This window comes from Canis aureus, chromosome 15 (genome assembly GCF_053574225.1).
Source record: "Canis aureus isolate CA01 chromosome 15, VMU_Caureus_v.1.0, whole genome shotgun sequence".
In the NCBI taxonomy this organism is placed as follows: domain Eukaryota; kingdom Metazoa; phylum Chordata; class Mammalia; order Carnivora; family Canidae; genus Canis; species Canis aureus.
Window position 1 is genome coordinate 54,101,322 of NC_135625.1, and position 26,474 is coordinate 54,127,795.

At 57.0% G+C, this 26,474-nt stretch overlaps 1 protein-coding gene across 4 annotated transcripts; it reads left to right on the forward strand.

Moving 5' to 3' along the window:
- Window positions 1-11,030: 11,030 nt before the first annotated feature.
- RAMP3 (receptor activity modifying protein 3) lies at window positions 11,031-25,805 on the forward strand. Of its 4 annotated transcripts, XM_077849964.1 has the most exons (5): window positions 11,031-11,188; window positions 17,607-17,739; window positions 20,942-21,101; window positions 24,818-24,885; window positions 25,154-25,805. In XM_077849964.1, the coding sequence occupies exons 1-5, from the start codon at window positions 11,125-11,127 to the stop codon at window positions 25,167-25,169; spliced, it is 441 nt and encodes a 146-aa protein (XP_077706090.1). In that variant the 5' UTR covers window positions 11,031-11,124; the 3' UTR covers window positions 25,170-25,805. The 4 variants fall into 4 exon arrangements, with proteins under 4 accessions (XP_077706090.1, XP_077706091.1, XP_077706088.1 ...); XM_077849965.1 differs by lacking the exon at window positions 24,818-24,885; XM_077849962.1 differs by lacking the exon at window positions 25,154-25,805 and having other exon boundaries at window positions 24,818-25,114.
- Window positions 25,806-26,474: the final 669 nt, after the last annotated feature.

Genomic DNA, 26,474 nt, shown 5'->3' on the forward strand with positions numbered 1-26,474 from the left:
TTTTTTAAAAAGATTTTATTTATTTATTCATGAGAGACACAGAGAGGTGCTAAACCGCTGAGCCACCAGATATTTTACTTTATTTATTTTTTTTTTTTGATATTTTACTTTAAAGATTTTCTTAAAAAAAAAATAAATAAAGATTTTCTTATTTATTTGACAGAGAGAGTGGGGGAGGGGCAGTGGGAGAGGGAGAAGCAGACTCCCCGCTGACCAGGGAACTCAATGTGGTGCTTGATCTCAGTACCCTGAGATCATGATCTAAGCTGAAGGCAGACACTTCACCGACTGAGCCCCCCCAGGTGCCTCAACTTTTCAGATATTTTATTGTTAGCAAGTGAAAACACAACTAATTTCTGTATGTTGATTGTGTATCTTACGATTTCACTGAATTGATTGATTTTTTCCAGTAGTTTTTTTGGGGAGGATGTTTAGAATTTTCTATAAATAGGGCAATTACATCATCTGCAAACAATTTTACTTCTTCCTTTCTGATTTGGATACCTTTTATTTTAATTTTTTTTTTTCTTGCCTAATTGCTCTGGCTAGGACTTCCAGTACTATGTGGGATAGAGAGTGGCTGTCATTGTCTTGTCCCTGATCTTAGAGGAAAAGCTTTCAATCTTTCACTGTTGAGTATGAGGTTACTGGTGGGCTTGTCTTATCTGGCCTTTATTATGTTGAGACATGTTCATTCCACATCCATTTTCATTGAGTGCTTTTATGAGTGCTAGGATGCTGTGCTTTGCCAAATACTTTCTCTGTATCTATTGAGATAACTGTATAGTATTTACATCATTCTATTAAGGTGTGTATTGCATTGATTTGTGAATGTTGAGTCATTCTTGCATCCTAGAGATAAAGCTCACTTAATCATGGTGTATGTATGGTTCCTTTACTTGTGGTTGAATTTGGTTTACAAATATTTAGTTGAGAATTTTTGTTGAATTTTAGTTGAGATTTTGATGAATCCATATTCATCAGGGATATTGGTCTGCAGGATTTTCTTCCCTTGTAGTGTCCTTGCCTGGCTTTGGTATCAGGGTAAGTCTCTTCTCATAAAATGAGTTTGGGAGTGTCCCCACCTCTTCAATTTTTGGGAATAGTTTGAGAAAGATTGGTGTTAATTCTTTTTTTCTTTTCTTTTTTTTTAAGATTTATATATTTATTTGCGAGAGACAGAATGAGTGAGTAGGGAGAGGGGTTGGAGGAGAGGGGGAGAGAGAAGCTAAAGCAGACTCAGTGCTGAGCTTGGAAATGGACGTGGGCTCGATCTCATGGCTCTGGGATGGCGACATGAGCTGACATCACAAATCAGATGCTTAACCCACTGAGCCACCCAGGTGCCCCAGAAATACACTATTTTAAAGTGAAAGTATGTACATTATTTTTTAAGAACCACTGGTATTTGTTGCACACTAATAGACCACAGTGTGGTATAAGCATAACTGTTCTATGCACTGGGAAACCAAACAACTCATTTGACCTGCTTTATTGTGATACTCACTTTATTGCAGTGCTCTGGACCGAGTGCCTATATTCTGAATTTACTGGGCAAATTGCAAGTCAGGAAAATTGTGGTTTTTCTTCATGGTGTCCTGTTGCCTTGATTTTTCATGTTCCTGGAACTTTTGTGCTACCATCTTCACACCCAAAGGGCAGTCATGACCTGTGGTCTCACTGACTGACTCTCAAAGATAAATAAATACCTGCTGGGATTCTCAGGTTCTCTCAGACCCATGCACACACTTCCTCCTCGCTCCCTGCTCCCTCCTGTGGCAAAATTCTTTAGCCCTTTCTGTCTCCTGCCCAGTGGGGCCACATGCCCACAGCCTTCCCTGTACTTCCAAGGGTGCTCACCCTCATCTGGGCCTTTCCTTGACCTGTGGATTTGCTCTGGCTTTCTGGGAAGGCCCGCTGGCTCTCTCTTGCCACTGCTGGGGGTCTAGGAATGTGCCCAGGCTGGAGGCCATGCTGTGTGTGTGCGTGTGCGAGTGCACATGGCACACAGAGGGCCTGGGGTGCCTGGGCAGAGGCACAGGTGGCTGAGACTCCTTCTGGGTCCCTTGGCATTTGGTGTTGCTGACAGACCGGCTGAGTCCTCGGTGGGGGGTGGTGTCCTGCTTCACGGCCCGGCCTGGGTCCCTGGATCAGCAGCTGGGTGCCTGCCTTCTCTAACCAGCCTTCATCGGTCTTGGACCACGGCGGGTGTCACAGTGTCCTGGCTGTACCCCCACGTTGTCTGTGGCCGGATGCCACACTGCCTTTGTCGAGGAGGACACAAATGAGGGACATCTTGTCTGGCTACCTTTGCGATGTCATCCAGCCTTTATTCTTCAGTGTAGGATGAGTACTCCTGCCTTTTGTTTCTGGGGCTTAATGGGCTTTCAAAAGGGGACATGCTGGGATCCCTGGGTGGCGCAGCGGTTTGGTGCCTGCCTTTGGCCCAGGGCGCGATCCTGGAGACCCGGGATCGAATCCCGCGTCAGGCTCCCGGTGCATGGAGCCTGCTTCTCCCTCTGCCTATGTCTCTGCCTCTCTCTCTCTCTCTCTCTCTGTATGACTATCATAAATAAAATAAAATAAAAAAAAATTAAAAAAAAACACAAAAAAACAAAAAAACAAAAGGGGACATGCTCCCCAAACACGGCTCTCAGCCTCGCGTATCTCACCAGAGATAGGGTGGTTCTGCACAGCCATTGGTGTCTGTGTGCTGGGGTTCCAGAAGACCTGGTCAGTCACCCTGGGGGTCTGGGGGCCAACCTCAGCAGGTCATGCTGCTGGCAGGAGCTCCTTCCTACTCCCTTTCGGGGCTGGGGATCGGAAGCTGACTTGACTTCTTAGGAAATGCGCCATATTTATTGGCACTGGGCCAGGAGCCCCCAGCGGTGGAGGGGGGGGTGTCTCCTTGCCAGGGCCACTCACCTGGCTTCTCTCTGTCCTCACTGCCCGGTGGTCAGCTCTGCGCAGCCAGCTTCCTGGGTTGCTCTACACGCAGGCCCTCTGTACTCCTGAAGCACCTCCTCTTCTGGATCTCACACCGCTGAGTCCCCAGCCCTTAACCACCCCCTGTCGATTTAGGATGCACAGCCACCAGGTGGCCCATGCCCACTGTGAGGAGCATCGCGCTGCCATCGTCCTCTCTGCCGCGTGGAGATGTTTAGTGGAAGACACAGGAGTCAGAGTCCGAAGCCAGGTGTCCAACTTCCAATACAGTAATTACCTTATTAAATCTTTTCATATTGGTTGCTTGTTGCAATCAGCCTGCCCTGCCTTGGTGACGATCCCCGGTGAGGCTCGCGGGGTAACGTGGAGCCTCTCTGTGGAGCCTCTCCGTGGGTGGTGGCATGCTGATGCTGTACAGACGTTGGGCATCTTGGTTGCTGGAAGTTCCTGTAGAAACGTTGAGCGGCTAGGAAGGGGGCTCTAGGGGCGGGTGGGTGCACCAGCAAGTGTGTTTTCCAGGGTTTCCTGCATGGGGCTACGGTAGGGATCCTGCAGCATCCCAGTGTCAGGTTCCTACGTCTTGGCCAAGAAATGTTCTTTTGCGAACATGTAACAGTGACTTCATTTCCCAGAGAAGGATGCTTATTGGCCAAGACATGTAATAACTCCTATGGCAACAGATCAACGCTCCATCAGAATAATCTGCCCAGGACCCCATGTCATCTAACACCAGAACGGTAGCACGGTTTCCCCGGAGACAGAGCCATGGAGACAGGGCCACGTGGGAAACCAGATGGCAGTCCGAAGCCTGCCTGTGCCTGGAGGGTAGCGCGGGTTCAGTCAGAGACGCGTGGGCCTCAGGCTAGCGCGGGAGCGCGGGGGGCGTGGGACACGGGGCCTGCTTGTCACCTGCTGGGAGCTCCTGACCATGGACACCCCACTGCCAAGGTTCCTGAGGGGCATATCTACCTCCCCTCCCTCTGCCTCGCCTCCTGCTCCCCCCTCCTCTCCTTGCCCGCCCCCATCCACTTTACACTTTGTTGCCTTGTGGAGGATTTTCATCCCCGGAATCTCCTTATTTTGTGTTGCAATCATCAAGCATTACTTTCACTTTTAAAAAGGGTTTTACAATTACCAAGTAAAATGATCATTAACAAGTAACATTTTTTTGGCATCTTCCATTATTTAATTTTATATGAATCTGGTTTAAAACATTAAAAAGCAGTTTGCACAGCCAAATGAGATTCTTGTTTTTCTAAAATAAATTTGCAGGGGATGGTGTCTGTTTCCTTTTGCTTCACTTCATTTCTGTTTGTCCCTGAAATGATGTGTATTTCTTCTATAAATGGGGGAAAACAAACAAAAAACAAGGATGTCGCCTGTGCTCCCTGAGGGAGGTCTTTAGACTGGCTGGGGACACCCTGTCTTCTTCCCTCAGCCTTAAGCTCCCAGTGCGGGCTCACCCAGCTATGTTACCACCCTGAATTCCCAGCTGTTCCACACACCAGTGAGGCCAAGGGCCTGGTTCCAACAGGCATCTCGTATTTCTGGGGGTGTCTCTGGGTTGTCTGCTATCTCTGGGGTGTCTCTGGGTTATTTCTAGGAGGTATCTCTAGGCTGTTTCTAGGCTATCTCTGACTCTCTCTGGGAAGTGTTCGGGCTGTCTCTGCATGGTCTCTGGGTTGTCTTTCTAGCTGTCTCTCTGCTGTCTCAGGCTGTCTGTGTGCTATCTCTGGGGTATCTCTGCTTTCTCTGGCTGTCTCTGGGCTGTTTCCAGCTATCTCTGGTTGTCTCTGTGCCATCTCTGTGCTATCTCTGTCTGAGCGCTGTCTCTGCACTGTCTCTGGACTGTCCCAGCTCACTTGCACTAGCCCACTGGGCCACCACCACCTCTGCACGGAAAGTGGGGTGCGCCCTGGTTTTCTGGGCACACCTCCCCTCAAGCCTCTGCGGTGTGGGAGGTGCGCAAATGAGCTGGTTTCTAAGTTTGTTGCGCTGCAGTTATTCAGATAAACAGCAGCCTGCAGCAAGGGGTTTGAGGAGTTTGCAAACCTGGCGCAGAGTCTGTCCTTAGGGCCCTGGCAGGGGTACTGGAGGGAACCTGCAGGGAGAAGGAGCTGCTCTTGCCCTCATCCCGCTCCCGACGGGGTCACTCCTTCCTTCAAGGTCTGAGTGCCCACCCGGGGCTGCTGTGTGCACACCTGCAAGGTGCCAGGGCAATGAGCCGGTCGCTGCCGTGGTGATGGCGGGTCCTCGAGATGTGCCCGTTACCCCCTACATCCCCTGCACCTGGTACTGCACCCCGACACCCAGAGAGCGGAAAATGAAGCTCACAGTGAGGCCCCCCAGGTGACTGCCAGAGCCAAGGAGCGGGGCCCTACGGCTGCCTTCCGCTTTTGCAGAGCCGTCCTACCCCTGGATCTGTGCCCGGGTTTCTGGAAGTCTCCACGGCAGTCAGGTCCTTGCACCTGAGCATGCACTCGTGCCTTGACCCTGCAGATCCTGCGGTGCTCCACATACCTGCAGGGCCAGGGGTGCTGTGCAGCGGGGGGCGCAGCCCAGACCTTCCAAGTTGTGGAGCACACCCTTGGTCTCCACCAGTCCTGTTCTTGTGAGAAACGGGGCCCACCTGGTCCTGGAACCTAGTGGACATGGCCCCTGGTCAGGGCACAGGAAGTGACCAGGGGACCCCATCCTGAAGTGCACCTTACTTATTCACCAAGTCGGTGAGGTTGACGTATGCAGTAGCGGTTTATTTATTTATTTTTATTTTTTATTTTTTAAAGATTTTATTTATTCGTAGAGACAGAGAGAGGCAGAGACACAGGCAGAGGGAAAAGCAGGCTTCATACAGGAAGCCCGATGTGGGACTCGATCCCGGGTCTCCAGGATCACACCCCAAGGTTGCAGGCAGCGCCAAGCCGCTGTGCCACCGGGGCTGCCCCAGTAGCGGTTTATCATCAGACCTCTCGGCGTGTGTACACACTTACACAGACATTTACACACATGCACACACACACGCACGCACTCAGGCTTGAGCAAACCTGGAAACTATAGGCAGGTGGCATGAGTGGATGGCCCACTCTGCTTGGGTTGCTCCCTCCTCCCGCCTCCCATGCCTGTGGCCTCTCAGAGAGCTCCTCCATCGGCTGGTTGGGGACCGCAGGTACAAGGCCACTTTTTGGAGCTCGATGGCCGCACCCCTGCCCCAGGCCCCCCAGGAGGGCTGCGGCACTCTTCCAGGGGCAGGGCTTCCAGCAGCGCACTAGGTTGTCCCTTCACCTGTCCCAAGAGATGTCTGGAGCGAGGGTCTGCATGTCTGTATAGGGAATAGCTGTGCACAACCCACAGACCAAGAATGACACAACACACTCGTACACACACACACACACACACACACACGACACAAAACTTGCCATGGGCCACTCGTGGCACTGTGGGAAAATGAGAAAACAGAAAGGACCATAAATTAAAAATACTTCCAAATCCCCCAGATCCAGAAATGACCAGGAATAACATTATAGTGTATTCGCTCCAAAATGCTTTTTTTTTTTTAATTTTAAAGATTTTATTTATTTATTCATGAGAGACACAGAGAGAGGCAGAGACACAGGCGGAAGGAGAAGCAGGCTCCACGCAGGGAGCCCGACACGGGACTCGACCCCGGGTCTCCAGGATCATACCCCCAGCTGCAGGCGGCGCTAAACCGCTGAGACCCCGGGCTGCCCTCAAAATGCTTTCTGATCGATTTTATAAAATTGAAATCAAATGAAGGCGAACCTGCTTTGTTCACTTAGAAAGGACGTGGATGACGACAAGCAAGTAGATGGAATGTGGCCCATCCACACGGCGGGAGACCCCCGGCCTGGAGGAGGAAGGACCCTGACACCTGCTCCCATGTGGAGGGACCTGGAACAGGTGATGCTGAGCGGATGAGCCACACCGAGGGACACACAGCGTGGGGTTCCAGTGCTGGGGGGGGGTGCGGAGAGGAGCTGGTGGGAGGCAGCGCGGGGTGGAGGAGGAGGGAGCTGGTGTGTAATGGGGACAGTCCTAGGGCCACCTCCAAAGTGAACGAGCCTGATGCCCCAAACTGTGTCCTTAGAGCTGGTGAGGACTGAGGCTTTACGCTGTGTGCAGTTTATAATAATAATGATAGTAATAATAATAAGACACGGAGACTTGAGTCCTGGATCTGGAGCAGCTGGGAAGGGGCTGGGGGTCCCCTTCTCCAACCCTGGGCCTGGGAGACCTCCCTGTGGCCCCCTGGCATGGAGCTGCAGTGGCCAGAATCCGTCGGCAGGGGGAGCCAAGCGTGCAGCCACCTGCCCACTCCTGTGTCCTCTCGCCCCGCTGGGCGGGCACCTCCGAGACTCAGGGCCTGCCCCACCTCAGCCCTTTCACACCGCTGCACACACGGTGGGATGGTACTCGTTCAGGAGCGAGGCCACTCGGGTCACCCGTGGGGTTGGCTGGCCACACAGGGCCTGTGGCCACGGGGAGCCTTGCAGGGGACTCCCACTCGGCTGTGCCTATCTCTTTCCTGGAGGGCCTGTCACTAGTCCCAGGAGCCTGGAGGGACTGCTCCTTGATGAGACCACATGCTCAGTCTTCTGTCTGGTGGCCCTTGGCCAAGGGGGGAGCAAGGAGGGGACAGGAGCCTGCAGGCCTGCTGCAAAAGGTGGGACCAGAGGGCTGGGCTTCTTTGATGCCACAGGCACCTGCTGGGGGCCACAGGGCTGGGGAGACACATGGGGCACTAGGAGTGAGTGCTGCTCTCGTCCAGCTGTCCAGGTCCTCCCCACCTCCGCCCCAACCTCCGTCCCCCTGGGCACTGACTGGTCCCCTCGGCCCTGGTCGTCACCCCAACCTGGGGATGAGCCAGGGCAGTTATGGTCTGCAGCTTCCCCGGGACCTGCGAGGAGCCTGGCCGCACCTAAGTCTTCCATGGCTCTTGTTCCAAACCTGGGAGCAGAGCTGCTGATGTGCATGGCACGCCTCCAGGCCTGGGGGCGTCCGATGGAGGAGCAGCCACCAGGACGTGGGGGAGATTTGCTTGAGCCTCCTGGAGGAGGGGTGAGCATGTTTGTTCCAGAGGAAGCTGGGGTGAGGGAGCTTGGGGTGAATTCCTAGGGAAGCTGATTGGACCTGTTCTTAAGGGTGTGGGGGCTGAGCTGAGGGCAGCTGGGCAGCTCACCCAAGCAGGACATTCTCCATCTGGAGGCTGGGCTGCATTCAGGTTCTGGACTCCTGGGGGCGGGGGAGCAGGAGAGCCAGGGGGCTGGGGAGGGCTGGCCGGGTGCAGGGAAGGCGCGTTCTGGAGCAGGGATGGGCAAGTGCCAGAGCCATGCCCCCCTCCAATGCCCACTGCCTGCTGGGTCCAGCAGTGCCCTGGATGGGGCCAGGGTGGAGTCCCAGGTATAGGAGAGGAGGGCACCAGGCAGCAGGAGGACGGGGAGGGGCACTCCTAGCCAGGGGGCCAGGGGGAGCCAGAGGGGACTGGCAGCTAGCAAGAGCCACGTGAAGGGGCAGGAGAGAAGTGGAAAGCCAGGCCAGAGGACACAAAAGCCGGGCGGGCGGGGTGACAGGTGCAGGTCCTCTCAGGGCTGGGTGGGGGAAGACTGCGCTGGGGGAAGAGCCACTGGCTCTTCTGGGGTCTCAGCCAGTGAGCTCAGGGAAGGACCCAGATGTCAGGGCAGCCCCTGCCCCGGGCCTGATGTGTCCTTTCCGCCCTGGGCCCGAGGCCTGCAGCTGGCCCCCGAGACCCCCCGGGGATCCCGATCGGCTGGGCTCTAGGTGTGGGCTGTCTCGTGAGGTGGGGGCTTCTGTCACTGGAGGGAGGGATGCAGGCTGCAGTCCCTCTCACTGCTTGTGCATCTACCATGCGGCATCCGCACCCCCTGTCTAGGGTGTACCCTCCCCTCCCCTTCCCCTCTCAAGCTCAGCCTTCCCCCAGGGTGCCCCTTCTGGGTGCCCGGCCCAGCACCCCTTACACAGCAGACACCACAATGCTCACTGCGCTGCGTGACTGGCTCCACTGGGAGGCTGTCCTGCTCCAGGGTGTGGGGGGGTTGAGATGGCCCAGGAACCCACTCAGCCTGTCCGCGTGGCTGGAACGTGATGGGCTCTCATCCCAGGGTTGCTCATGGGGCTGCTCCCGGTCCAGGATGAAGCAGCTCTGCAGAGCGTGGAGTGACGGCTGCCAACCGCTTATGTCCCAGCCTTGGAGTTCCTAGAATGTCCCTTCTGCCACGATCCAGGGGTCACAGCAAACAGTAATGCCAGCCTGGATCTCCAGGGACTGTTGACCTGCCCCTCTGGAGAGGAGAGGAGTGAGCTTGTGGCTGGGGAGGTAGCTGTGCACAGGGTCCATATGCCCAGTGGGTGCCAGGACAGGAGGGGGTCAGGACGAGGTGGAAAGGGCAGGAGTCTCTCCTAACCCCTCCTCACTAGCTGTGGGAACCCTATGGGGCAGTGCGCAGGGGGTGTGCGCAGGGGGAGTGTGCAGTGGGGGAGGAGGGGCAGGGAAGTGCATGTGTGTGTGTGTGTGTGTGTGTGTGTGTGTGTACAGTGAACAGGCAGGGTCTCCCTCTAGCGGGGACAAGGAGCGGTCTGTGCAGGTCCGAGGCACTCCTGAGCCCTGGGTGGGCAGGACCTCAGAGTGAGACCTCAGAATGGGTCCCAGGTGGAGTGTGCAGGCCCTCGCGCTGTCATCACTGCAGCCTGGCCTGGTCCTGGCTATTCATTCCCGAGTTCTAGTCCCCCAGAGCCACAGCCTCTAGGCTAAGCAGGCTTCTGGGTGCTCTCTGACCTGTCCTTCTGATGACCCATCCTGCCGCTAGAGCCCACCAGGGGGTGGAAACGTGGGGGTCTTGGAGGTCTGGCCTGGGTGGGTCTGCAGTCTCCTGGGACGCTGCCGGGCACCTGCCCCATGCTCTTGCTCTGCCTGGGTTGGTGCAGGGCAGTTGAGGGAGGGCAGCTGCATGTGGCTGAGCTGTGCCCAAGGCCCCCCTGTGCGAGCTTACAGCTTGGGTTGCTCCTGTGCCTGCCCTCCCCACCACCTCTGGTGGAAGGCAGGCAGGAAGGCTGATCAATTTTAATTAGCTTTAAGTCTCCGTTGAAATCATTTTGGTTTCTTCCAGAAAAGGCACAGAAAGCTTCGATCCTGTAACTAATGCAGGAAGGGTCAGATCAGCCCGCGCAGCCAGCAGTGGTGCGTCACCGCCACCACCACCTGGACTTCGGGGCGAGCCCATGAGCTGTTCTTCCCCCCATGCACATTTGCTCTGTCCCTCTGGTCTGGGATGGGCCCCAGCAGGGAGCAGTCCCTGAGGGAGCCCCACCTGTGGCTCGGCTCCCAGGGTTAGACTGCAGGCACTGGAGGGCAGGGGGTCCTGCACTCCAAGGGGCTCAGGAGAGTGGCGTGGCCGGGTGTCCACTGGGACCAGGATCTGTGCTAGGAGCTGACAGTGTCAGAGGTGACCAAACCCACAGAAGTCATCTGTCCAAGTCTCTGCCTCCCTCACTCCAGGGCCCCAGCACTCCTTGTGGCCAGGTCTTCCAAGCTACCAGTCACTCTCCTGGCCCTGATTTTGTCCTTTGCAGCTTCCCAGAGGTCACAGGGCAGGGCCCAGGCCCCCACCGTTGCTGATGCAGGGGGCTGCAAAGGCACAGGGGAGCCCCCAGAAGAGTATGGGGGAGGCGCAGGGCCAGGAAAGACTCGGGGTCCGCCGCTTCACTCTGGGGGCCTCTCCGTGCACCAGCACACAGAACTCTCTCCCCCAGCACCCCCCCCCTCCGGCTGGTGCCACCCCCGCACTCCCCGCCCCTCCAGAGACGCCCGCACTCCGGCCCACTCCGTAGCAGCCCCCCCAGTTCGCCCCCGCCCCGCCGGCAGCACCCCGGAACAGCAGCCCGGGGCTCGCACCCGCGGTGGGGGGCGTGCGCCCGGCTGGGGGGGGCGCGTCCCGGGGGAGGTAGCGCGCGTCCCGGGAGGGCTCGTCCTAGCGGGGCGCGCGCGCTGGAAGCGGGAGTGTCCTCAGTGGGAGGGCGCGTCCCCGAGGGGGAGGGCGCAGGCTGGGGGCGGGCTCTCGGCGGCCCCACCCTCGGCCGCGTCCCCGGGCGCCCCCCGCGCACCCAGCGGGGACCGAGCCGACCGCGAGCCGCAACCATCCAGCCATGGAGACGCGCGCGCGGCGGCGCCCGCAGCTAAGGCTGCTGCTGCTGCTGCTGCTGCTCTGCGGTAAGGGGCCGCGGGGCCCGCTCCGGTCCGGGACCTCGGGGCCACCGGGCTGCACCCGCCCGGGCCGCGCCTCCTGCCCTGCGCGGGTCCCCGCCCGCCCGGCGCGCCCGGCTCCGGAGCCGCGAGGTGTGACCCGGGCGCCGGCCGCAGCCTCCCGGGGGGCTCCCGTCCACGGTCCCCCGAGGAGCCCAGGCCGACGGGCCGGGGCTGGGCAGGGAGGCGCGGGCTGTCGCGCGGGCTCCGCCGGCGGCGGGCTGGGGTGGCCCGAGGAGCGGGGGCGGCGCAGGTCCCGCTGCCACTTGGCCGCCGGATGGTGAGTGAGCTCCCGGGGCCTCGGCGTGGACCGCACGCTCAGGGCTTCGGGGAGAGGCGTCCAGACTGCGCAGGACGAGTCCTTTGCACCTGCACTGGTCCACAGCGTTTGTGATGCGTGTGTGCGCGCGTGCCCCCGGCTCCCAGGACCGGGAAGGGGGCAACCCCCCGAGGCTTCCCTCCCAGATCCCCTCTCCAACGAGAAATCGGGGCTCCCGGGAGGATACATTATTTACGGATTGGGGATGGATGGAAAGAAAAGCTTGTTTGGAAAAAATTTTCCTAGAGATGATCCAAAGAAGCTGTGTGTGTGCTTGGGGAGGGCTTGCCTGGGAGGCGTGCTGAGCTGAGGTGGGAGCGCTGGTCCCCCGGGGTGGGCTGGGCGCTCAGGACCTCTCAGGGGGCCGCTGTCCCCTGGTCCTTTGGGATGTCAGCCTTGCCCTAGCTGACCTGTGTCCCTGGCTGTAAGACACAAAGTTGAGCTTGTTTGAAATCATCAGCTTTGCTGATTTGGAACAGGTTCCAAGGTGGGAAAGGGCTGGATTGCCCCTCGGGTTCCCCATCTCTGGGCCGCCCTTCCCCCGGAGATGTCTGGGGGGGCAGTGTGGCTTCATCTCACCCTCCAGGGTTAGAGCCTAGAATTAGGCGGATTTTTTTCTGGTGGCTTCTGGACATGAGCACAATGAGGTGGGATTTCAGTAAGCTTCAAACTCAAGGCCCCTGGGATGGAGATTTTGGCTCCTCGGGGAAAGGGAGCCCTTTACTTCATTCCGAGGCCAGTAGGGGCTCACTGGACCTGCCTCCAGTAGGGCAGACCCCGCACCAACGTCTTCTGCATTCACAACATCTGGTCCTCCTTCGGTGGCTCCACAGTCTCCCTGCCATGGAACTTGGGGGGAGGGGGGCCCCGCTGGGGAGGCACGGGGCCAGCCTCTCTGCACACCCAGCCCAGGGCTGGTCCTGCCAGAGGGGGGGGGGGTGTTGGGAGGTGGCTGCTGACCAGGTAGGATGCAGGGAAAGGCAAAACCTGCTCTTGGTCACACTCCATTTGTCAGAGGTGGGGCCGAGCTCTGGAGGTGGCTGCATCTGGAGCGAGGGTCCCAGGGCTGCTGCCGACACCTGAGCAAAGTGGGGGCCTGGCTGTCCAGGAAGCAGGGCCAGCTGGGGGACTGGTTCTTCCTGCTGGCAGAGGCCCCTCGAGGATGGGCTGTGGAGGGCCAGGCCAGGAAGGTGACTTCAGCTGTCTCGGGCAATTCCAGACCCCCGTTCAGAGGCAGCAGCCACCATGCAGGGCCCTGGGATGGTGAGGTTCAGCAGAAGCCCCCCAGCTGGGGCTCATGTCTGGCCAGCTCCCTGACTGCACCCTTTGGCCTGAGTGCAAACTCTGGGGGCTCCCTCTTGCAAATGCTCAACCCCAGGACAGGGTAAGGCACTTACTTACTGGTTCTGGACTCAGTTTCCCCCACTGCAACGTAGATGTAGGAATGGCAACATGTGAAGGGTCATCGTTACCTTTAGTTGGATTCCATCATCTTAGTCCCGCTAACCACTGTGCCAGCCCCCAAGGCTTTGACTCAGACACAGGGACGCGTGGGAAGGCGCCCGCCAGTGCCTGGCACCTGTGTGTGGCTCCAGGGGCTGGTGGCACCCCAGGCAGCGCCAGTGCCATGTGTGAACGTGACACTGTCCTCTTTTTGCCAGTGGTAAGGGTAATGACGTCCTGATGCCGCACTAGCTCCTGTTGCCCTCACTCGGGCCCGGGTGCGGTGGCATGATAGCATGTACACCAGTGACATGGTGGCTACCCAGATGTGGTTGGCTGACGGGTGTCTTGCAGGTCTTCTGACCTCACAGCTGCTTTTATTTATTTATTTTTTTAATTTTTTTTTTTTCACGGCTGCTTTTATAGATAAGTAAGTGAGGCCCCGGGTGGGGAGGGGACTACAGGGGAGACTGCCCCATCAGGGGCAGGGGCAGAACCTTCTAGAAACTCTGGCCTTGCTGGCTGTGCGTGTTGCTCAGAGCGTGGTGGCTGGTGTGGTTGCACCCCGTCTCCATCTGAGGAGGACGAGAGGCTCCCGCAATCCACTTGCAAATGCCCTGCTGTAAAAGGCCTTTCTCCAGGAAATGCATCGGTTTGGCGGGTTATCATCTTCTGGAGTCTCTGGAAGTCCCCTAGACAAAAGGAACACAGTACCACATTTTCTTTGTTGCCCTGATGGAACCAACTAGTTTTGTATTTCAGTTTAATTCCCGAGATCTTTTCTGATGCAGCTGGTAGCTTGTGGCAGCCGCCCACTTTCTCTGAGCTGTCAGGAATCTGTGTCTCTACCTGCTGTTCTGACACTGGCTGGGTTGTTGGGTTTGCTGGGAGCCCTTTGAGCAGGGTGCGCATCAGAGATGATGCTAGAACGTGCCCCCTCCCCCTGCCCTGGGACACTTCTGGTGCCTGCTTTGTGCAGACAGAGGTGGCACTGCCCTAGCATCCTCACAGCACCCCCCATGGTGCTCAGTGGCATACTTTCAGCCAGCCCTGGCCAGCTCCTGCTGCACTGCTGGGTGGAGACTCTAGTCCAGGAAGAAGGAGGCAGAGAGGAGAGAAGAGCAAGGGTCCCAGGACAGAGGGAGGAGAACAAGAGGAAGGAAGCGCTGGGCTGGGTCTTAGTGATCCAACAGCAGATGGTTAGGGTATGCTGGGGTTCAGGACTTCCAGGTCTAGGGGCTTCTGGGGTCCAGGTCCAGGAGATGCAGCCCTAGGGGACCCAGGTCCAAGGGGTCTAGGTCCAGGGGGCCCAGGGGGTCCAGAGGTGCAGGTCCAGGTGTCAGGGTCCAGTCCAGCTGTCGGATCAGGTAGGTGGTCTAGGTAAAGGTGGGTTTTTGCTGGGAGGTGTGGCAGCAGCCAGGAGGAGGTGACAGTGTGGGACATATGTGGCTTATGCACATGTGGGAGGTGGATGGAGCTTAGGAGACTCAGATGGGATGCTGTGATGATCCCATCAGGGAACGGCCAGGCTCAGGGATGGGCCCAAGGGTTAGGTGTGCAGAATGCTGGTGGCAAAAAATAGATTGAGTCAATGGTCTAAACACCCTAATTAAGAAGCAAAGCACCTCTGGTGGGAAGCCCACTGGGGAGCTGCAGAGGAAGGTGCCTTTGGAATAGGGCAGTGATGGGAGAAAGGAACACGGGCTGGCTTCATCATCATCCCCCTCCACGTGGCCCCCGAGGGCCCGAACTCCCAAATCACCAACACCATGCCCATGTGGCCTGGGACCCAGGGCTGCCTTCCTGCCAGCGGCTGGGCAGGTGCATCTGGGCAGGGCAGTGGAGCGAGGCCAGCCCATGGCATACCCTGGACCACGCTGACACTGCATTTGGCTGTGGGAAAGTCACTTTTCCTCTGGGCATTTAAACGAGGGGGATTTAAACGAGGGGGATGCGGGGCAGGAGGCATGATGCTGCTCCTCAGGCAAACCAAGGATGGGATTGGCATGAGGGTGTCATCCCAGGCCAGCGTGACAGGCGAGGGGGGGTCAGCTCTGCAGGCAGGTAGCTTGGGGCTTGCCCTCCACTGCGTGACTGAGCAGGTGGGTGACTTCCCCTGTGTGATGATCCTGTCTTTAAGAGCCTCCACGAGTAGGACCTTACTTAGGACAGGGCACGTTGTGTACATTGGTCGGGTATTGAGATGGCAAGCTCCTCTGGAAGGACTGTCAGCTGTTTGCCTCGACTCTGTGAGTGCAAGCTCTGAGATTGGGTTCAGGGGAGAGTTCCAGGGTTGAAAACTGCCCTGGGGGGCCTGCACCAGTCTGGCTCTGGGTCCACCTTTCCAACCCCACTCCCTCCCCTTCACTCCTAGTAACTGTGGGTGCCCACCCATAGGCAAAGTGAAGTCTGGCTTCATGGCTTTCTGTCTGTACTTGGCACTCCTTCACTGTTCACTGTTCTGTAATCTCACTTATTTTTTCTCTATTCGTTTGTTCTGCAAATTATTGAGAGAAGAGTATTTAATTCTCAGCTATAATTGTGGATTTGTCATTTTGTTCCTTGCAGTCCTATCCATTTTTGCCTCCTATGTTTTGATGCTCTGTTATTAGGTGCATACATGTTTGGCATTGCTATGTTTTCCCTGTGAACTGAACCATTTATCATTATAAAAGATCCTCCTTATCGCTGATAATATTCTTGGCTCTGAAATATACTTTGTTCAGCACTCACATTGGCACTCCACCTTTCTTTGGATTAGTGGTAGGATGGTATGTCTTTTTCCACCCTTTTCTTTGAAAATAATTGACTCTTTGTTTAAAGTAGGATTCTTGTGTACAGCCTATAGTTGGGGCTTATTCTTTGATCTCATCTAACAACTTTGCTTCTTAATTAGGGTGTTTAGGCCATTGACTCTCAATCTATTTTTTTAAAGCTTTTATTTTTGAGTGATCTCTACGCCAATATGGGTCTCGAACTCACAAACCCAAGATCAGGAGTCGCATGTCCCACCACTGAACCCTCCAGGTGCCCCTCAATCTGACTGTTGACATGGTTTGGTTTACATCTATTTTTGTGCCATCAGAACTTTTTCTCTTCTTTTTTTTTTTCTGTCTTCTTTTGGACTTAATTATTTTTTTAGAGTTTTTACTGCATTGCCCTCTTCTCTCTTGCCTCCCCTTCTGTTCCCAGAGGCACTTCATGGTCATGAGGTCACCTTCTGTATGGCGCAAGCCCCTCCCTGAGCCTGGCACGGGTTTCCACACAGGGCACCCTATGGCCTCCCCTGGCGATGACCTGGCCTGCAGAGCAGGATCTGAGTGGATCCAAACCCACCATTTCCTTTTGATGCATTTACTTGTGCTCAGACGGTGAAATCTGTTCTGCTGCCCTTAGGAATTAATCATTCATTCATTGATTCATCCATCCATCCATTCTCTTGAAAAGTCTTTTTGGAATACCAGTGAGGTGCTTGTGGTTAGAGGAGTGAGGGAGCAGTGGGTGTTTATCAAACACCTACAATAAGAGCATCGGGAGCCTCTGGGCACATGCCTAATGCCTGACCGTACAGCCCCCCTGTGAGACATGGCCTGTTTCCCTCAGTTTGCCAATTGGGAAACTGGGGTCAGCTGCTGCCTAGTGATGCTCAGTGTGAGCCCAGGTCTGCCCAGTTCTGGGTGTGGGCCTCTCTCCTGTGTCCTTCCCTGTGGTTTTTCCTGCCAGGACACACACAGAGATATACACACATCTACGCATACACACACACACACACACACACACACACACACACACACACCAGGACATACACGGCAGGGCTGTATGCACACACATGCACACATGTACATACACGTGCGCACACATAGCAGGACTTTCTCTCGATGGTGTGCTGGGAGCCAAAGCAGGGGCCACAGGAAGGAAGCTTATAAGGGGTGTCTAGGGTGGAACAGTGGGCTGGTCCTGAAGGTGGGGGCTGCTCAGTAGGGAAATGAGCTGGGGAGGGTGGGGGTGGAGACATGGGGGTGCCAGGGGTGGAGGTGGAGTGGGGAGCGGGGTGCTGGGAACCTTGGGGGGACCCGTACCAGACCTGGGGAGTGACTGATGGTCTGGCTTCTGCCTCTGGAATGTGAGTCCCTGTGTCAGGTCAGCCCTGGGCCTCCTGGGATGCGGGTGCAACCCCATGGGGGCCTTGTGCTCCTAGAGGGCCCAGACACGCAGGATCCTTCTGGGGATGTGCTCGGGGGACCCTGGACCCTGGAGGAGCAGTGGGGCCTCTCCCCATCCCTGATTGGTGGGACCCACTCCCCACCCCACCCTCCACCAGAGCCATTCTGTTCTTGCCTCCCCGCCCTCCTGGGACACGCATCCCCTGCCTGCTGCCCTCCCTTGCCCTCTTTCTCCCACTCCCTGTCAGGAGGCTGCGGCCCTCTGGGTCCCATCTAGGCGCCACCCATGTGGGCCCCCTCTTGGTAGGGGCTTTACCTCCCTGGGCCATACGGGGGGAGGCCAGCACGAGGGACCCCTCTTTCGCCTGTGGTGGGTGGGTGGTGTCAGCAGGAGGGCTCCAGGGTCACTTTGCAAACCACGTTCCCAGCAGTGTGATGCCCGTGGCTGTCCCCTCTCCAGGTGGGTGTCCCCGAGTGGGTGGCTGCAACGAGACACGCATGTTGGAGAAGCTGCCCCGGTGCGGGAAGGCCTTCGCCGACATGATGCACAAGGTGGACGTCTGGAAGTGGTGCAACCTGTCGGAGTTCATTGTGTGAGTGCCGCTGCTCTGCCCCCCCACTGCCTGCCCTCCCCTGCCCTCCCCTGCCCCCCCACCACTATCTGCCCTCCCCTGCCCACCCGTGCCCCTGCCTACCCTCCCCTGCCCACCCCTGCCCACGCCTGCCCCCGCTTACCCCCTCATGCCGTCCCCTGCCCAGAGCGTGCCTGCCCCTGCACATTTCCAGCAGATGCAGAAATTTCATTCTGTTTCATCCAGGAACAGTTCCCCCACAACCACTGTACCAGGTCCACGCAGGGATTGGGGGTATGGACCTCCCTCCCAGAACCACTGTCTGCTGGGGCCCTGGGCACGGAAGCCCCTGGAACAGCTGTTGGGGATGGAGAGCAGGGGATCTGGGGACAGCGGCTGGCACCCGCCTGTCCCTTCCACCGGACCTGGAAGGTGACCCCTGGGGTGAGCTGTCCTTCCCGAGGTGTGGGGCCGCCGGGGCTCCCCTCGGACGGCCCAGCAGAGCCCTGGAGGCTCCAGGCAGCCCCTCTCCCCAGGCCCAGGCCCCCGCCAGCCGTGAGCGTCCGGGAGGGACTGGGACTCTGATAAAGGACTCTGCTGGGAAGAGCAGGGCAGAGTCCAGCACCTCGAGGCCCCTTGCAGCACTGGGAGATCCCAGGGCCATATCAGTGCACGGCATGGAGAGGAGTGAGAGGAGGTGCTGTAGACACAGAGTGCGCCCCTGGACAGGAACACGGAGCAGAAGATGACCGTGGGAGGAGATCTCCTCAGAAGCAGAAGGACAGAGCTGGGAGCCGGAGGCAGCCAGGGGTCAGCTAGCAGGCCAGGCATCCCGGAGCAGGAGTTCTAGGAGGCAGGCAAGGGACACAGGGAGAAACTCAGGGCCCTTTCCCGGTGAGGGCTCAGGTTCGCAGACCCTGAGGGGGGAGTGGGAGAAAGAGGGCGAGGGAGGGGTCCCTGGCACCTGGCCCAATGGTGTGGGCCAGGAAGGGGCCGAGGCACGTGTGCAGAGAGGCTAACACGGGCTAGACACACAGGTGAAGAATTGGGGCCTCAGGCTCTCCACACAGCCCTGGAGACCCGGAGGCGGGGGCCTGGCGCTTCAGAATTCTAGAATGCTTCCCCCCAATCCGTCATCATGGAAACACTGTCAGACATGTGGAGCGCTCACCTCGTGTTTCCCGGGCACCCTTTCCTAGGAGGCAGGGGTGGCTGCCCCCGCCCCCCGAGATAGTGAGCACACCTGAGGATGCAGAGGCAGAGCGGGAGAGGCAACCCTGGGTGGGCCTCAGGCGGCGGGGCGGCAGTGGCAGCGAGCCTCAGGGTGGCCTGTCCCCGCGGTGACCTGTGCCCGAGGTCACCACCCTTGACTTCACCTCAGAGCCAGCCTGCTGAGGAGGGAGACCCCCTCCATCCCGTGAAGGGGTGGCTGCTAGCAAGGTTTTCAGCTGCCGTGCTGTATCGCCCATGAGCAGCACGGCATGCAGCCAATCTCGAAGGGAAAGCAAGAGGTGGAGTAGGGAGCCTAGTTGGGAAAGTGCCTGCCTGGTGGGTGAGGGCATCTGGCGGGGGGCTGGGGACCCATGGTTGCCATCAGGGCTACAGCTGCATCTTCTTTACTATGTACGCAGCACCCCAGTAGGTGGAGGGAGGGTCCTCTGGGAGCCGCACCAAAGGGAGGCCCCGGGTGACCAGGGGATGCTGGGAGGGTACAAACCGTGATGGGACCCTGGTGCCCTGAGGTCATGCAAACAGCACCTCATCCGGCCTCGGGCTCGTCTCCAGTCTGGGGAGGGTGGCAGTGGCCTTCCCGGGGGCAAGGGAGTCAGCGCATAGGGCTCTGGTCAGACTCTGGGCACGAGGGCTGCCCTGAGCAAAGGCCAGGCTGGAGATCTGGGCAGCAGGCGGCTGAGCCCCAGTGTGTGTGGGGCGGGTCTGGGGATGATGGGCTTCCTGGGGACGTGACCTGGGCAGGTCCCAGGCTCTGGACATGATTCAGGCCATCCCTTCTATTTCTGGCTCTCTTCTGCTATGAGGGCTCCTCCTTGGAGGCATTACCTGGGGGGCCCAGGTGTGTGACCTGCATTCCAGCATCTGGACTAGGACACAGCCGGGTGCTGCCAGGAGGGCTGGGTACCCGGAGACCTGGCCAAGTGAGACCACTCCTCCTCGTCTCCTATCCCTTGTTGGGCAGAGACAGTGTTTGTGGAGGAAGCAGTTCCTTCCTGATGTCTCAGGCTAGGCCATGTTCCCCAGGACAGGGTGAAAGGAGGATGTGGGCACAGAGCCTCAGGCCTGCCTCACCCCAGCTTTCAGTCCCGCGGGGAGCCGAAGCCGGGACTCCTGGCCCCCCTGTTCCTATCCTGGGTACAGCACTCAGCCAGGTGTGGGAAGGCATGGGCATGGGCAGAGCTGGTGCCCCTGGCAGGTGTCTGCCCAGCCCTCCCTCCAGAGCATCTCGGGTGGTGGTTCCAGTGCAGGCTCCCGCCTCCAGAGGTGACTGGCTGTGCTCAGGGTGAAGTGGCTGTCCGGCTAACTCTGGGTCACCATAGCTGCACCTTGGTCGGCCGGTAGACCTGCCCAGTGCCCTCCTGCTGGACAGAGGTGGCACCTCATGGGTGGCTTGCTGAGTGTCCTTCAGAGGTTTGATGACATGGACAGGGAGGCCTGTGGGGGAGGGGGGTCGAGCCTGACCTGGCAAATGAGGCAGCTGGCCCCTGGCCTTGGAGAGACCTCTCCCCTGGGGCCCACAGAGCATCTTAGATCATGAAGGGCTTGCAGGTCATGCACCCCTCTGCCTTGGAGAAAGGGGTCAGGCCTGATGTGTCCTCTGGGCAGGTCTGGGAAGTCCTGGGGGTCCTGGGGGCTGGGTCCAGGCTGGGGGCTCCCTTGCTGGGTTTGCTCTTCCTTGAGGTGGGAGGTGGGAGGGTTGGGCTAGATGAGGTCATGTCACTGACGTGGGGGCGTGGGGCACAGGGGATGTGTGGCAGGCATCCTGCCAGGTGGAGTAGAGAGCACTTGTGCCGTGGGGGAGGCGGCTGAGACCCAGGGGGGAAGCCTTGGTGTGTGTGGGGATGATCACCTTGCCCAGGAGCCTCTGGGCCAGGAGGCCGGGAGTGGGGTGCCATAGGGTCCCCGGTATGAGGGGGCCTAGGACTGGGCCCCCATTCCTTGCCCTCGGGGGCAGCAGGAGGGGCGCCTGTCACGCCGTCCGCCTTTGCAGGTACTACGAGAGCTTCACCAACTGCACGGAAGTGGAGACCAACGTGGTGGGCTGCTACTGGCCCAACCCCCTGGCGCAGGGCTTCATCACCGGCGTCCACAGGCAGTTCTTCGCCAACTGCACGGTGGACAGGACGCACTGGGAGGACCCCCCGGATGAGGTGCTCATCCCGCTCATCGCCGTGCCGGTCCTGCTGACCGTGGCCATGGCCGGCCTGGTGGTGTGGCGCAGCAAGCGCCCAGACCAGCTGCTGTGAGGCCCGGCGGAGGGAAGGCCAGGCCGGCGCGGGGTGGGGGTCCCGGGGAGCCGCCCTCTCTGGCCACCGTGGGCAGGGCTCCCCTCCCCCCCACCCCGCCCCGGGACGCAGCCCACTGTGCTCGTGCTGCTCGGGCTCGTCCTCCTTGGGCCGCGGGGCAAAACGCACCAAGGCCGGAGCCCAAATTGCTGCTGCTGTGCCCACTGGCCAGGCTGGGCGTCCGGCCCGCCTCCTGCGCTGACCCCACCCCCGGCCTGGTCCCACCCGCCCTGCGCTGCCCCGGCGCTCCCGGCCTGGGGCCTGGCCCGCCCACTCGCCCCTGAGCGGGGCCTGGATGGAGTGTGTGCGCGGTGTTTGCAGGGCCCGCGGCGCTGTCTGACCCTCTGGCGGGGAGCCCGTGCACCGCCCGAGACCCCCTGTCTGCCCACAGCCGTGGCCTGGGGCGCCCAGCGCAGGCCTCCTCCCCAGGCCCCTGGGAGTCAGGCCCCTCGGCGTTGGGGTCCTGTGAGCCCGCGTGCTGGCTGAGCTCCATCTGTGCTGTGTGTGCTTTCTCCGATAAAGAGTCATCCTGCCCTGGGGGTTCCTGTTTTATTTCAGGGTATTCAGAGAGGTCCGTCTCTTGGGGCTCACAAGTCCTCATGCCCGTTTTGCAGATAGGGAGTGACTGGGGGACCCCCTAGAACCCCACCCCAGAATGTCAGAGTTCTGAGGGCTTCGAGCCAGGGGATTGTGGGTGGGTGGAGGGACCAGCCTGTCCCGTGTGCATTTCAGGACCACCTGGGGCTTCCCAAGACCCCTGCCTGCTGGGTTTCCTGGTGGGGGGGTGGGGGGTGGTCAGACGCTGGTCTTGGAGGCCCCGGAGCAGCAGGTGGAAGCCTGTCTCTGGTTGCTGTCTCTCTTCCAGTTCCAGGGTGGTCTTTTGACGAGGCTTGTTGGCTCCAGCACATCTTTGCTGGGACCAGCGGTGGGGCTGGGCTTGGAGGGGAGGCCAGAGAGACCTGGCAGGCAGGTCCCATACCCTTCAGAAGCCCACTCTTGATGACCTTTCCCCCTGCAAGGAGTCCTAGCAGAATGGGCCTTCTCCAGGGATGAGATGGTCCCACCCAAGGATCTCCAGTCATCTGGCCAACCAGAGCCTACCTGCCTTTGGGGCTGGGTCTCTGTGGCTGGGTCTCTCCCTTGGGTAGACCTCATCTGTCACGCTCTGAAAATCGTCTCTGGCTGGAGGTGGGGTGTGAATGTCCTCTACTCAGCTCTGCGGAGACAACAGGTCACAGAGCAGCCCGGAGGATCCTTGCAGTCCCGTGTTTGTGGAGCATGACCGCAGGAGAGAATGTGGCCTGCCTGCTGTGGGTGGACGGAGCTGAGACTCGGGGACAAGGTGGTGACCGCGTGCTTGTGTCAACCCGGGCAGCCCAGGCTGCTCCTCTGGGTCTCCAGGCGTGTTGTTTGTAAACTTATATCCACGTGAAGCTGCTTGCACTTGGGGGCTGTGCTGGCCTGGGCTCTGTGTCCATCCCCACAATCAGCCTCACTCAGCCATCTGCCCTCCCTGGGGTTGCCTCGGGTCACTCATCCCTACATGGTGAACAGATGTAACCAGGCACAAAGGTAGACCAGGGTCTCAGAAACTGCTTCCTTTGGCTTCAGCTTTTGTGCTCTGTATGTTTTTGTTTCTAAGTGTTTTGGTTGTTTAGAAGGATATTGTTTTAGACCATTTAGGTGGCTGCAGGAACATTCCACAGGCTGGGTGGCTTGTAAACAACAGAAATCTATTTCTCATAGTTCCAGGGGCTGGAAAGTCCAAGATCTGGCTGACAGATTTCTGAGGTGTCTGCTGAGGGCCCACTTCCAGCTCCCAGATGCCCGCGCTGTGTCCCCTCCCGGTGGGAGGCGGGTGGGAGCACTCTAGGGTCTCTGGTAAGGTTGCTGATCTTACTCATGAAGACTCCACCTGTGAATGTCATCCCATCGGGCCTTAGGAATTCAACACGTGAGTTTGGGGGGAACACAAATATTCCGACCTCAGCAAGTATGAAAGGGTCTCTCACTGGCCCCGATTCGTGCTGGGGGACAGTCAGGGCAAGATAAAACAATGACATCATTGCTTTTGCAGGTGTGCTCTATGGCTGTGCTCACACTATGGTGCATTCACAGGAGTCTCTTCCTTTCATGGATTTGCATTCCTGTAGGAGCACTGTTTTAAGTCTACCATTGGAGAACTGAGCTCTCACTCAAGGAATCAACACCAAATAGATATTAGTGATGATCAAGAAGGTATCTGGGGGCAGCCTGGGTGGCTCAGTGGTTTAGTGCTGCCTTCGGCCCAGGGCATGATCCTGGAGACTTGGGATCGAGTACCACATTGGGCTCCTTGCATGGAGCCTGCTTCTCCCTCTGCCTGTGTCTCTGCCTCTCTCTGTGTCTCTCATGAATAAATGAAATGTCTCTCATGAATAAATAAAATCTTAAAAAAATAAAAAAAGAAGGTATCTGGGAAGCACACATACTCTCTCAGTTACCCAGCCCTAATTAGCTAGGTGGTGGGTGCCATGAGGGGTGGGGTCTGTAAAGACACCATCTTTGCCCTCGAGGGTCCCTGTCCGTGAGTCTGGGAAATGGAGGTGGCTGCAGATTACTCTGTCATGGGGAGTGTGACCAGCCTGGGTGTGAATTGGGGAGAGCATGTCGAGGGGGGTGTCTGGGGCAGCTGGGTCGGGAGTCAGTCCCCTGTGGTCCGGAAGTCTCATCCACCTGCCAAAGCTTTCAGAAATCAGAAGATCAAGTAAACACACACATCAAAAGTGGAGATGTATAAAAACGAACAGGCTTGATATAATATACATTTAATGCTTGCCATCTATTGATCATCTACTCATCTACCTATCTGTCCTTTCCAAATGGAAATATTCATTTTTTTCAAATACCCATGGGGAACTGATAAAAGTTGAAATGATTTTGGCTACATTCTTGGGTTGGAAGGAGTGAGAGGGAAAAGAAAATCTTTTCACTTGGAAATTACAAAATCACCTTTCTGTATAATTTTGGGTTCAAGAGGCAAGAAAAATAGAAATCATAATTGTTTTATTTTTTAAAGATTTTATTTGTTCATGAGAAGCAGAGAGAGAGAGAGAGAGGCAGAGGGAGAAGCAGGCTCCATGCAGGGAGCCTGACGTGGGACTCGATCCCGGGTCTCCAGGATCACGCCCTGGGCCAAAGGCAGACGCTCAACCGCTGAGCCACCCGGGCTTCCCCTTATGAGTAGTTTTTATCACGATCCTACGTGATGTATAAACTGTCCTGGATCACAGACAAAGATAGGAAGTTCTCTAAGTAATGGTACATGGCCAGGGTCACCTTGACCTGCTAGGATTCACCCTGCTGAAGGTGACAGCCCGAGTATGACCAACAAGAAATGGCTTAAACAATTTTTTGTCGTATTATATATACACATATATATTATATTTATATTTTATTTTTATTTTTGTCATATATATATTATGAGACCATAATGGGTCTCCAACTAAACTAGGAGAGTCAGTCTATGACTGACTCTCCTAGTTTAGTTGGTTCCTGGAGCAGGAGGGCCCAGTGGACGCATGTCTTTGTTCTGCAAACAGGCCAATCCAGAGCCAGACTCTATCTGGACAAAGGAGGCAGTACCCCTGTCTTCATCATCCCAGGCCAGGTACCAGCAGCTAGGGACACCCATGTGGTTTAGAACCTGCTAGAATGATTCAAAGTAGCCAATTTTAAGCCATTCACCTTGCCCTGACCTGCCTTTACTGTGGAAAACCCAGTAGAGACTCTGGTCTGGGCTCTCCCTTCACTCCTGCTTCTGTCATGTGACCACCCTGGTGCTCCCCCCACCCATGTGGTGTGTTGTGCTTCCTGTCTCTGGGCCCCCAAAGGTACAATGACCTTTGTTTCCTGAGTCTCTCCTGTGTCCTCTGCAGTGCATTCAACGTCTGACCATCCCACAAAAGAGCACGGGCTATGTCTGGGGCCGTGATCCGAGGATGTCATGAAGGAGGCTGCATTACTACCTCCTTCCTGGAGCCTGCCCAGCTGCACATCTCAAAGCATTCGGCCTGCATCCGGGAGTGAAGCAAGGGGTAGGGGGAGGGCAAAGGCATATTCTTTTTGGGATTGCATCTTTTATTCAGGAAATCCACATCTTCCGGGGCTTTTCCCTGAGACTCATAGCCAGATTTGTCTCATGGGAGCACCTCTAGCTGCAAGAGAGGCTGGGAATGAAGCGTATCACTTCTCAGCTTCCAGAGGAGAGGGAATGAACAGCCCCGCATGTGTGCCATCTAAGCAGAGTGGGACGGGGACAAGGGGGGAGCACAGGCGGGTAGCCCCCAGGCATGTGTGTCCTAGTGGTGAGACCTCAGACACATCCTTCCTACTGTCAGGAGCGAAACAGAGATGCTCACATTAGAGGCGGGTACTCAGTCTTAGGGAGGGGATCCTAGTCATTGTAGTAAGACTATAAAAAAGAAGGGACATTTAATGAACAGGAAAGGTCAAAACTGCCATTACTTGTAGATACATGATGGTCTACCTAGAAAATCCATGAAAATCAATAAAAATAATTAGAACCAATGAGATTTGGTGGTGGCCTGAAGCAAAATCTGCATACAAAGTCAATACTTATAAAACAACTATATTCACACATAAATTAATAGAAGAAATACCCTATACACAATAGCCATGAACTTTAAAATATCCAGAAATAAACCAAATAGGACAACTACTGAGATCTAGTATATATACGTATATAAAGAGCTTCTATAAATGAGTTGATAAAAGACAACCCGGTTTTTAAATGGGCAATTAATAGTAAAGGAACTACAAACAGATATGTAAACAGCCCATAAGGACAAGAAGGGAGCTAAGTCTCAGAGATATGAAATTAAAACAATGAGATATTAGTATTTATCGTGAAAATGACAAAGATGGATAATGTCAAGTGTTGGTAGGGTGTGTTGACAGGGTCCTGGTGTGACAGTAAACGAATGCATCTTTTTGGTGGGCGACTTGGAGGTCTCCGTGGAAGGAGGAGGCATTCCCTCTGCCCGAGGGCAGTCCTGGACAGGTGCTGAACTCCAGTGTCAGAGACCCAGGAGGATGTCCTGTAGCTTTGCTCGAGCAGCAGCAGGTCGGGAAGGATGCACGTGTCCTTCAACTGGGAATGCTGGACAGTGGATTGGGTTTCACTCCTACCACAGCACAAGCTGCGGAATTCGGAGTGGCTTCTGTGAGCCCACCAAG

Coding starts and splice junctions, on each gene's coding strand:
- RAMP3 (XM_077849962.1), top strand. CDS start 11,125: ATGGAGACGCGCGCGCGGCGGCGCCCGCAGCTAAGGCTGCTGCTGCTG. Junction 11,189..17,606: donor GCTGCTGCTGCTGCTCTGCG/GTAAGGGGCCGC, acceptor TCCCCTCTCCAG/GTGGGTGTCCCCGAGTGGGT. Junction 21,102..24,817: donor GGGAGGACCCCCCGGATGAG/GTGCTCATCCCG, acceptor TTCTGCAAACAG/GCCAATCCAGAGCCAGACTC.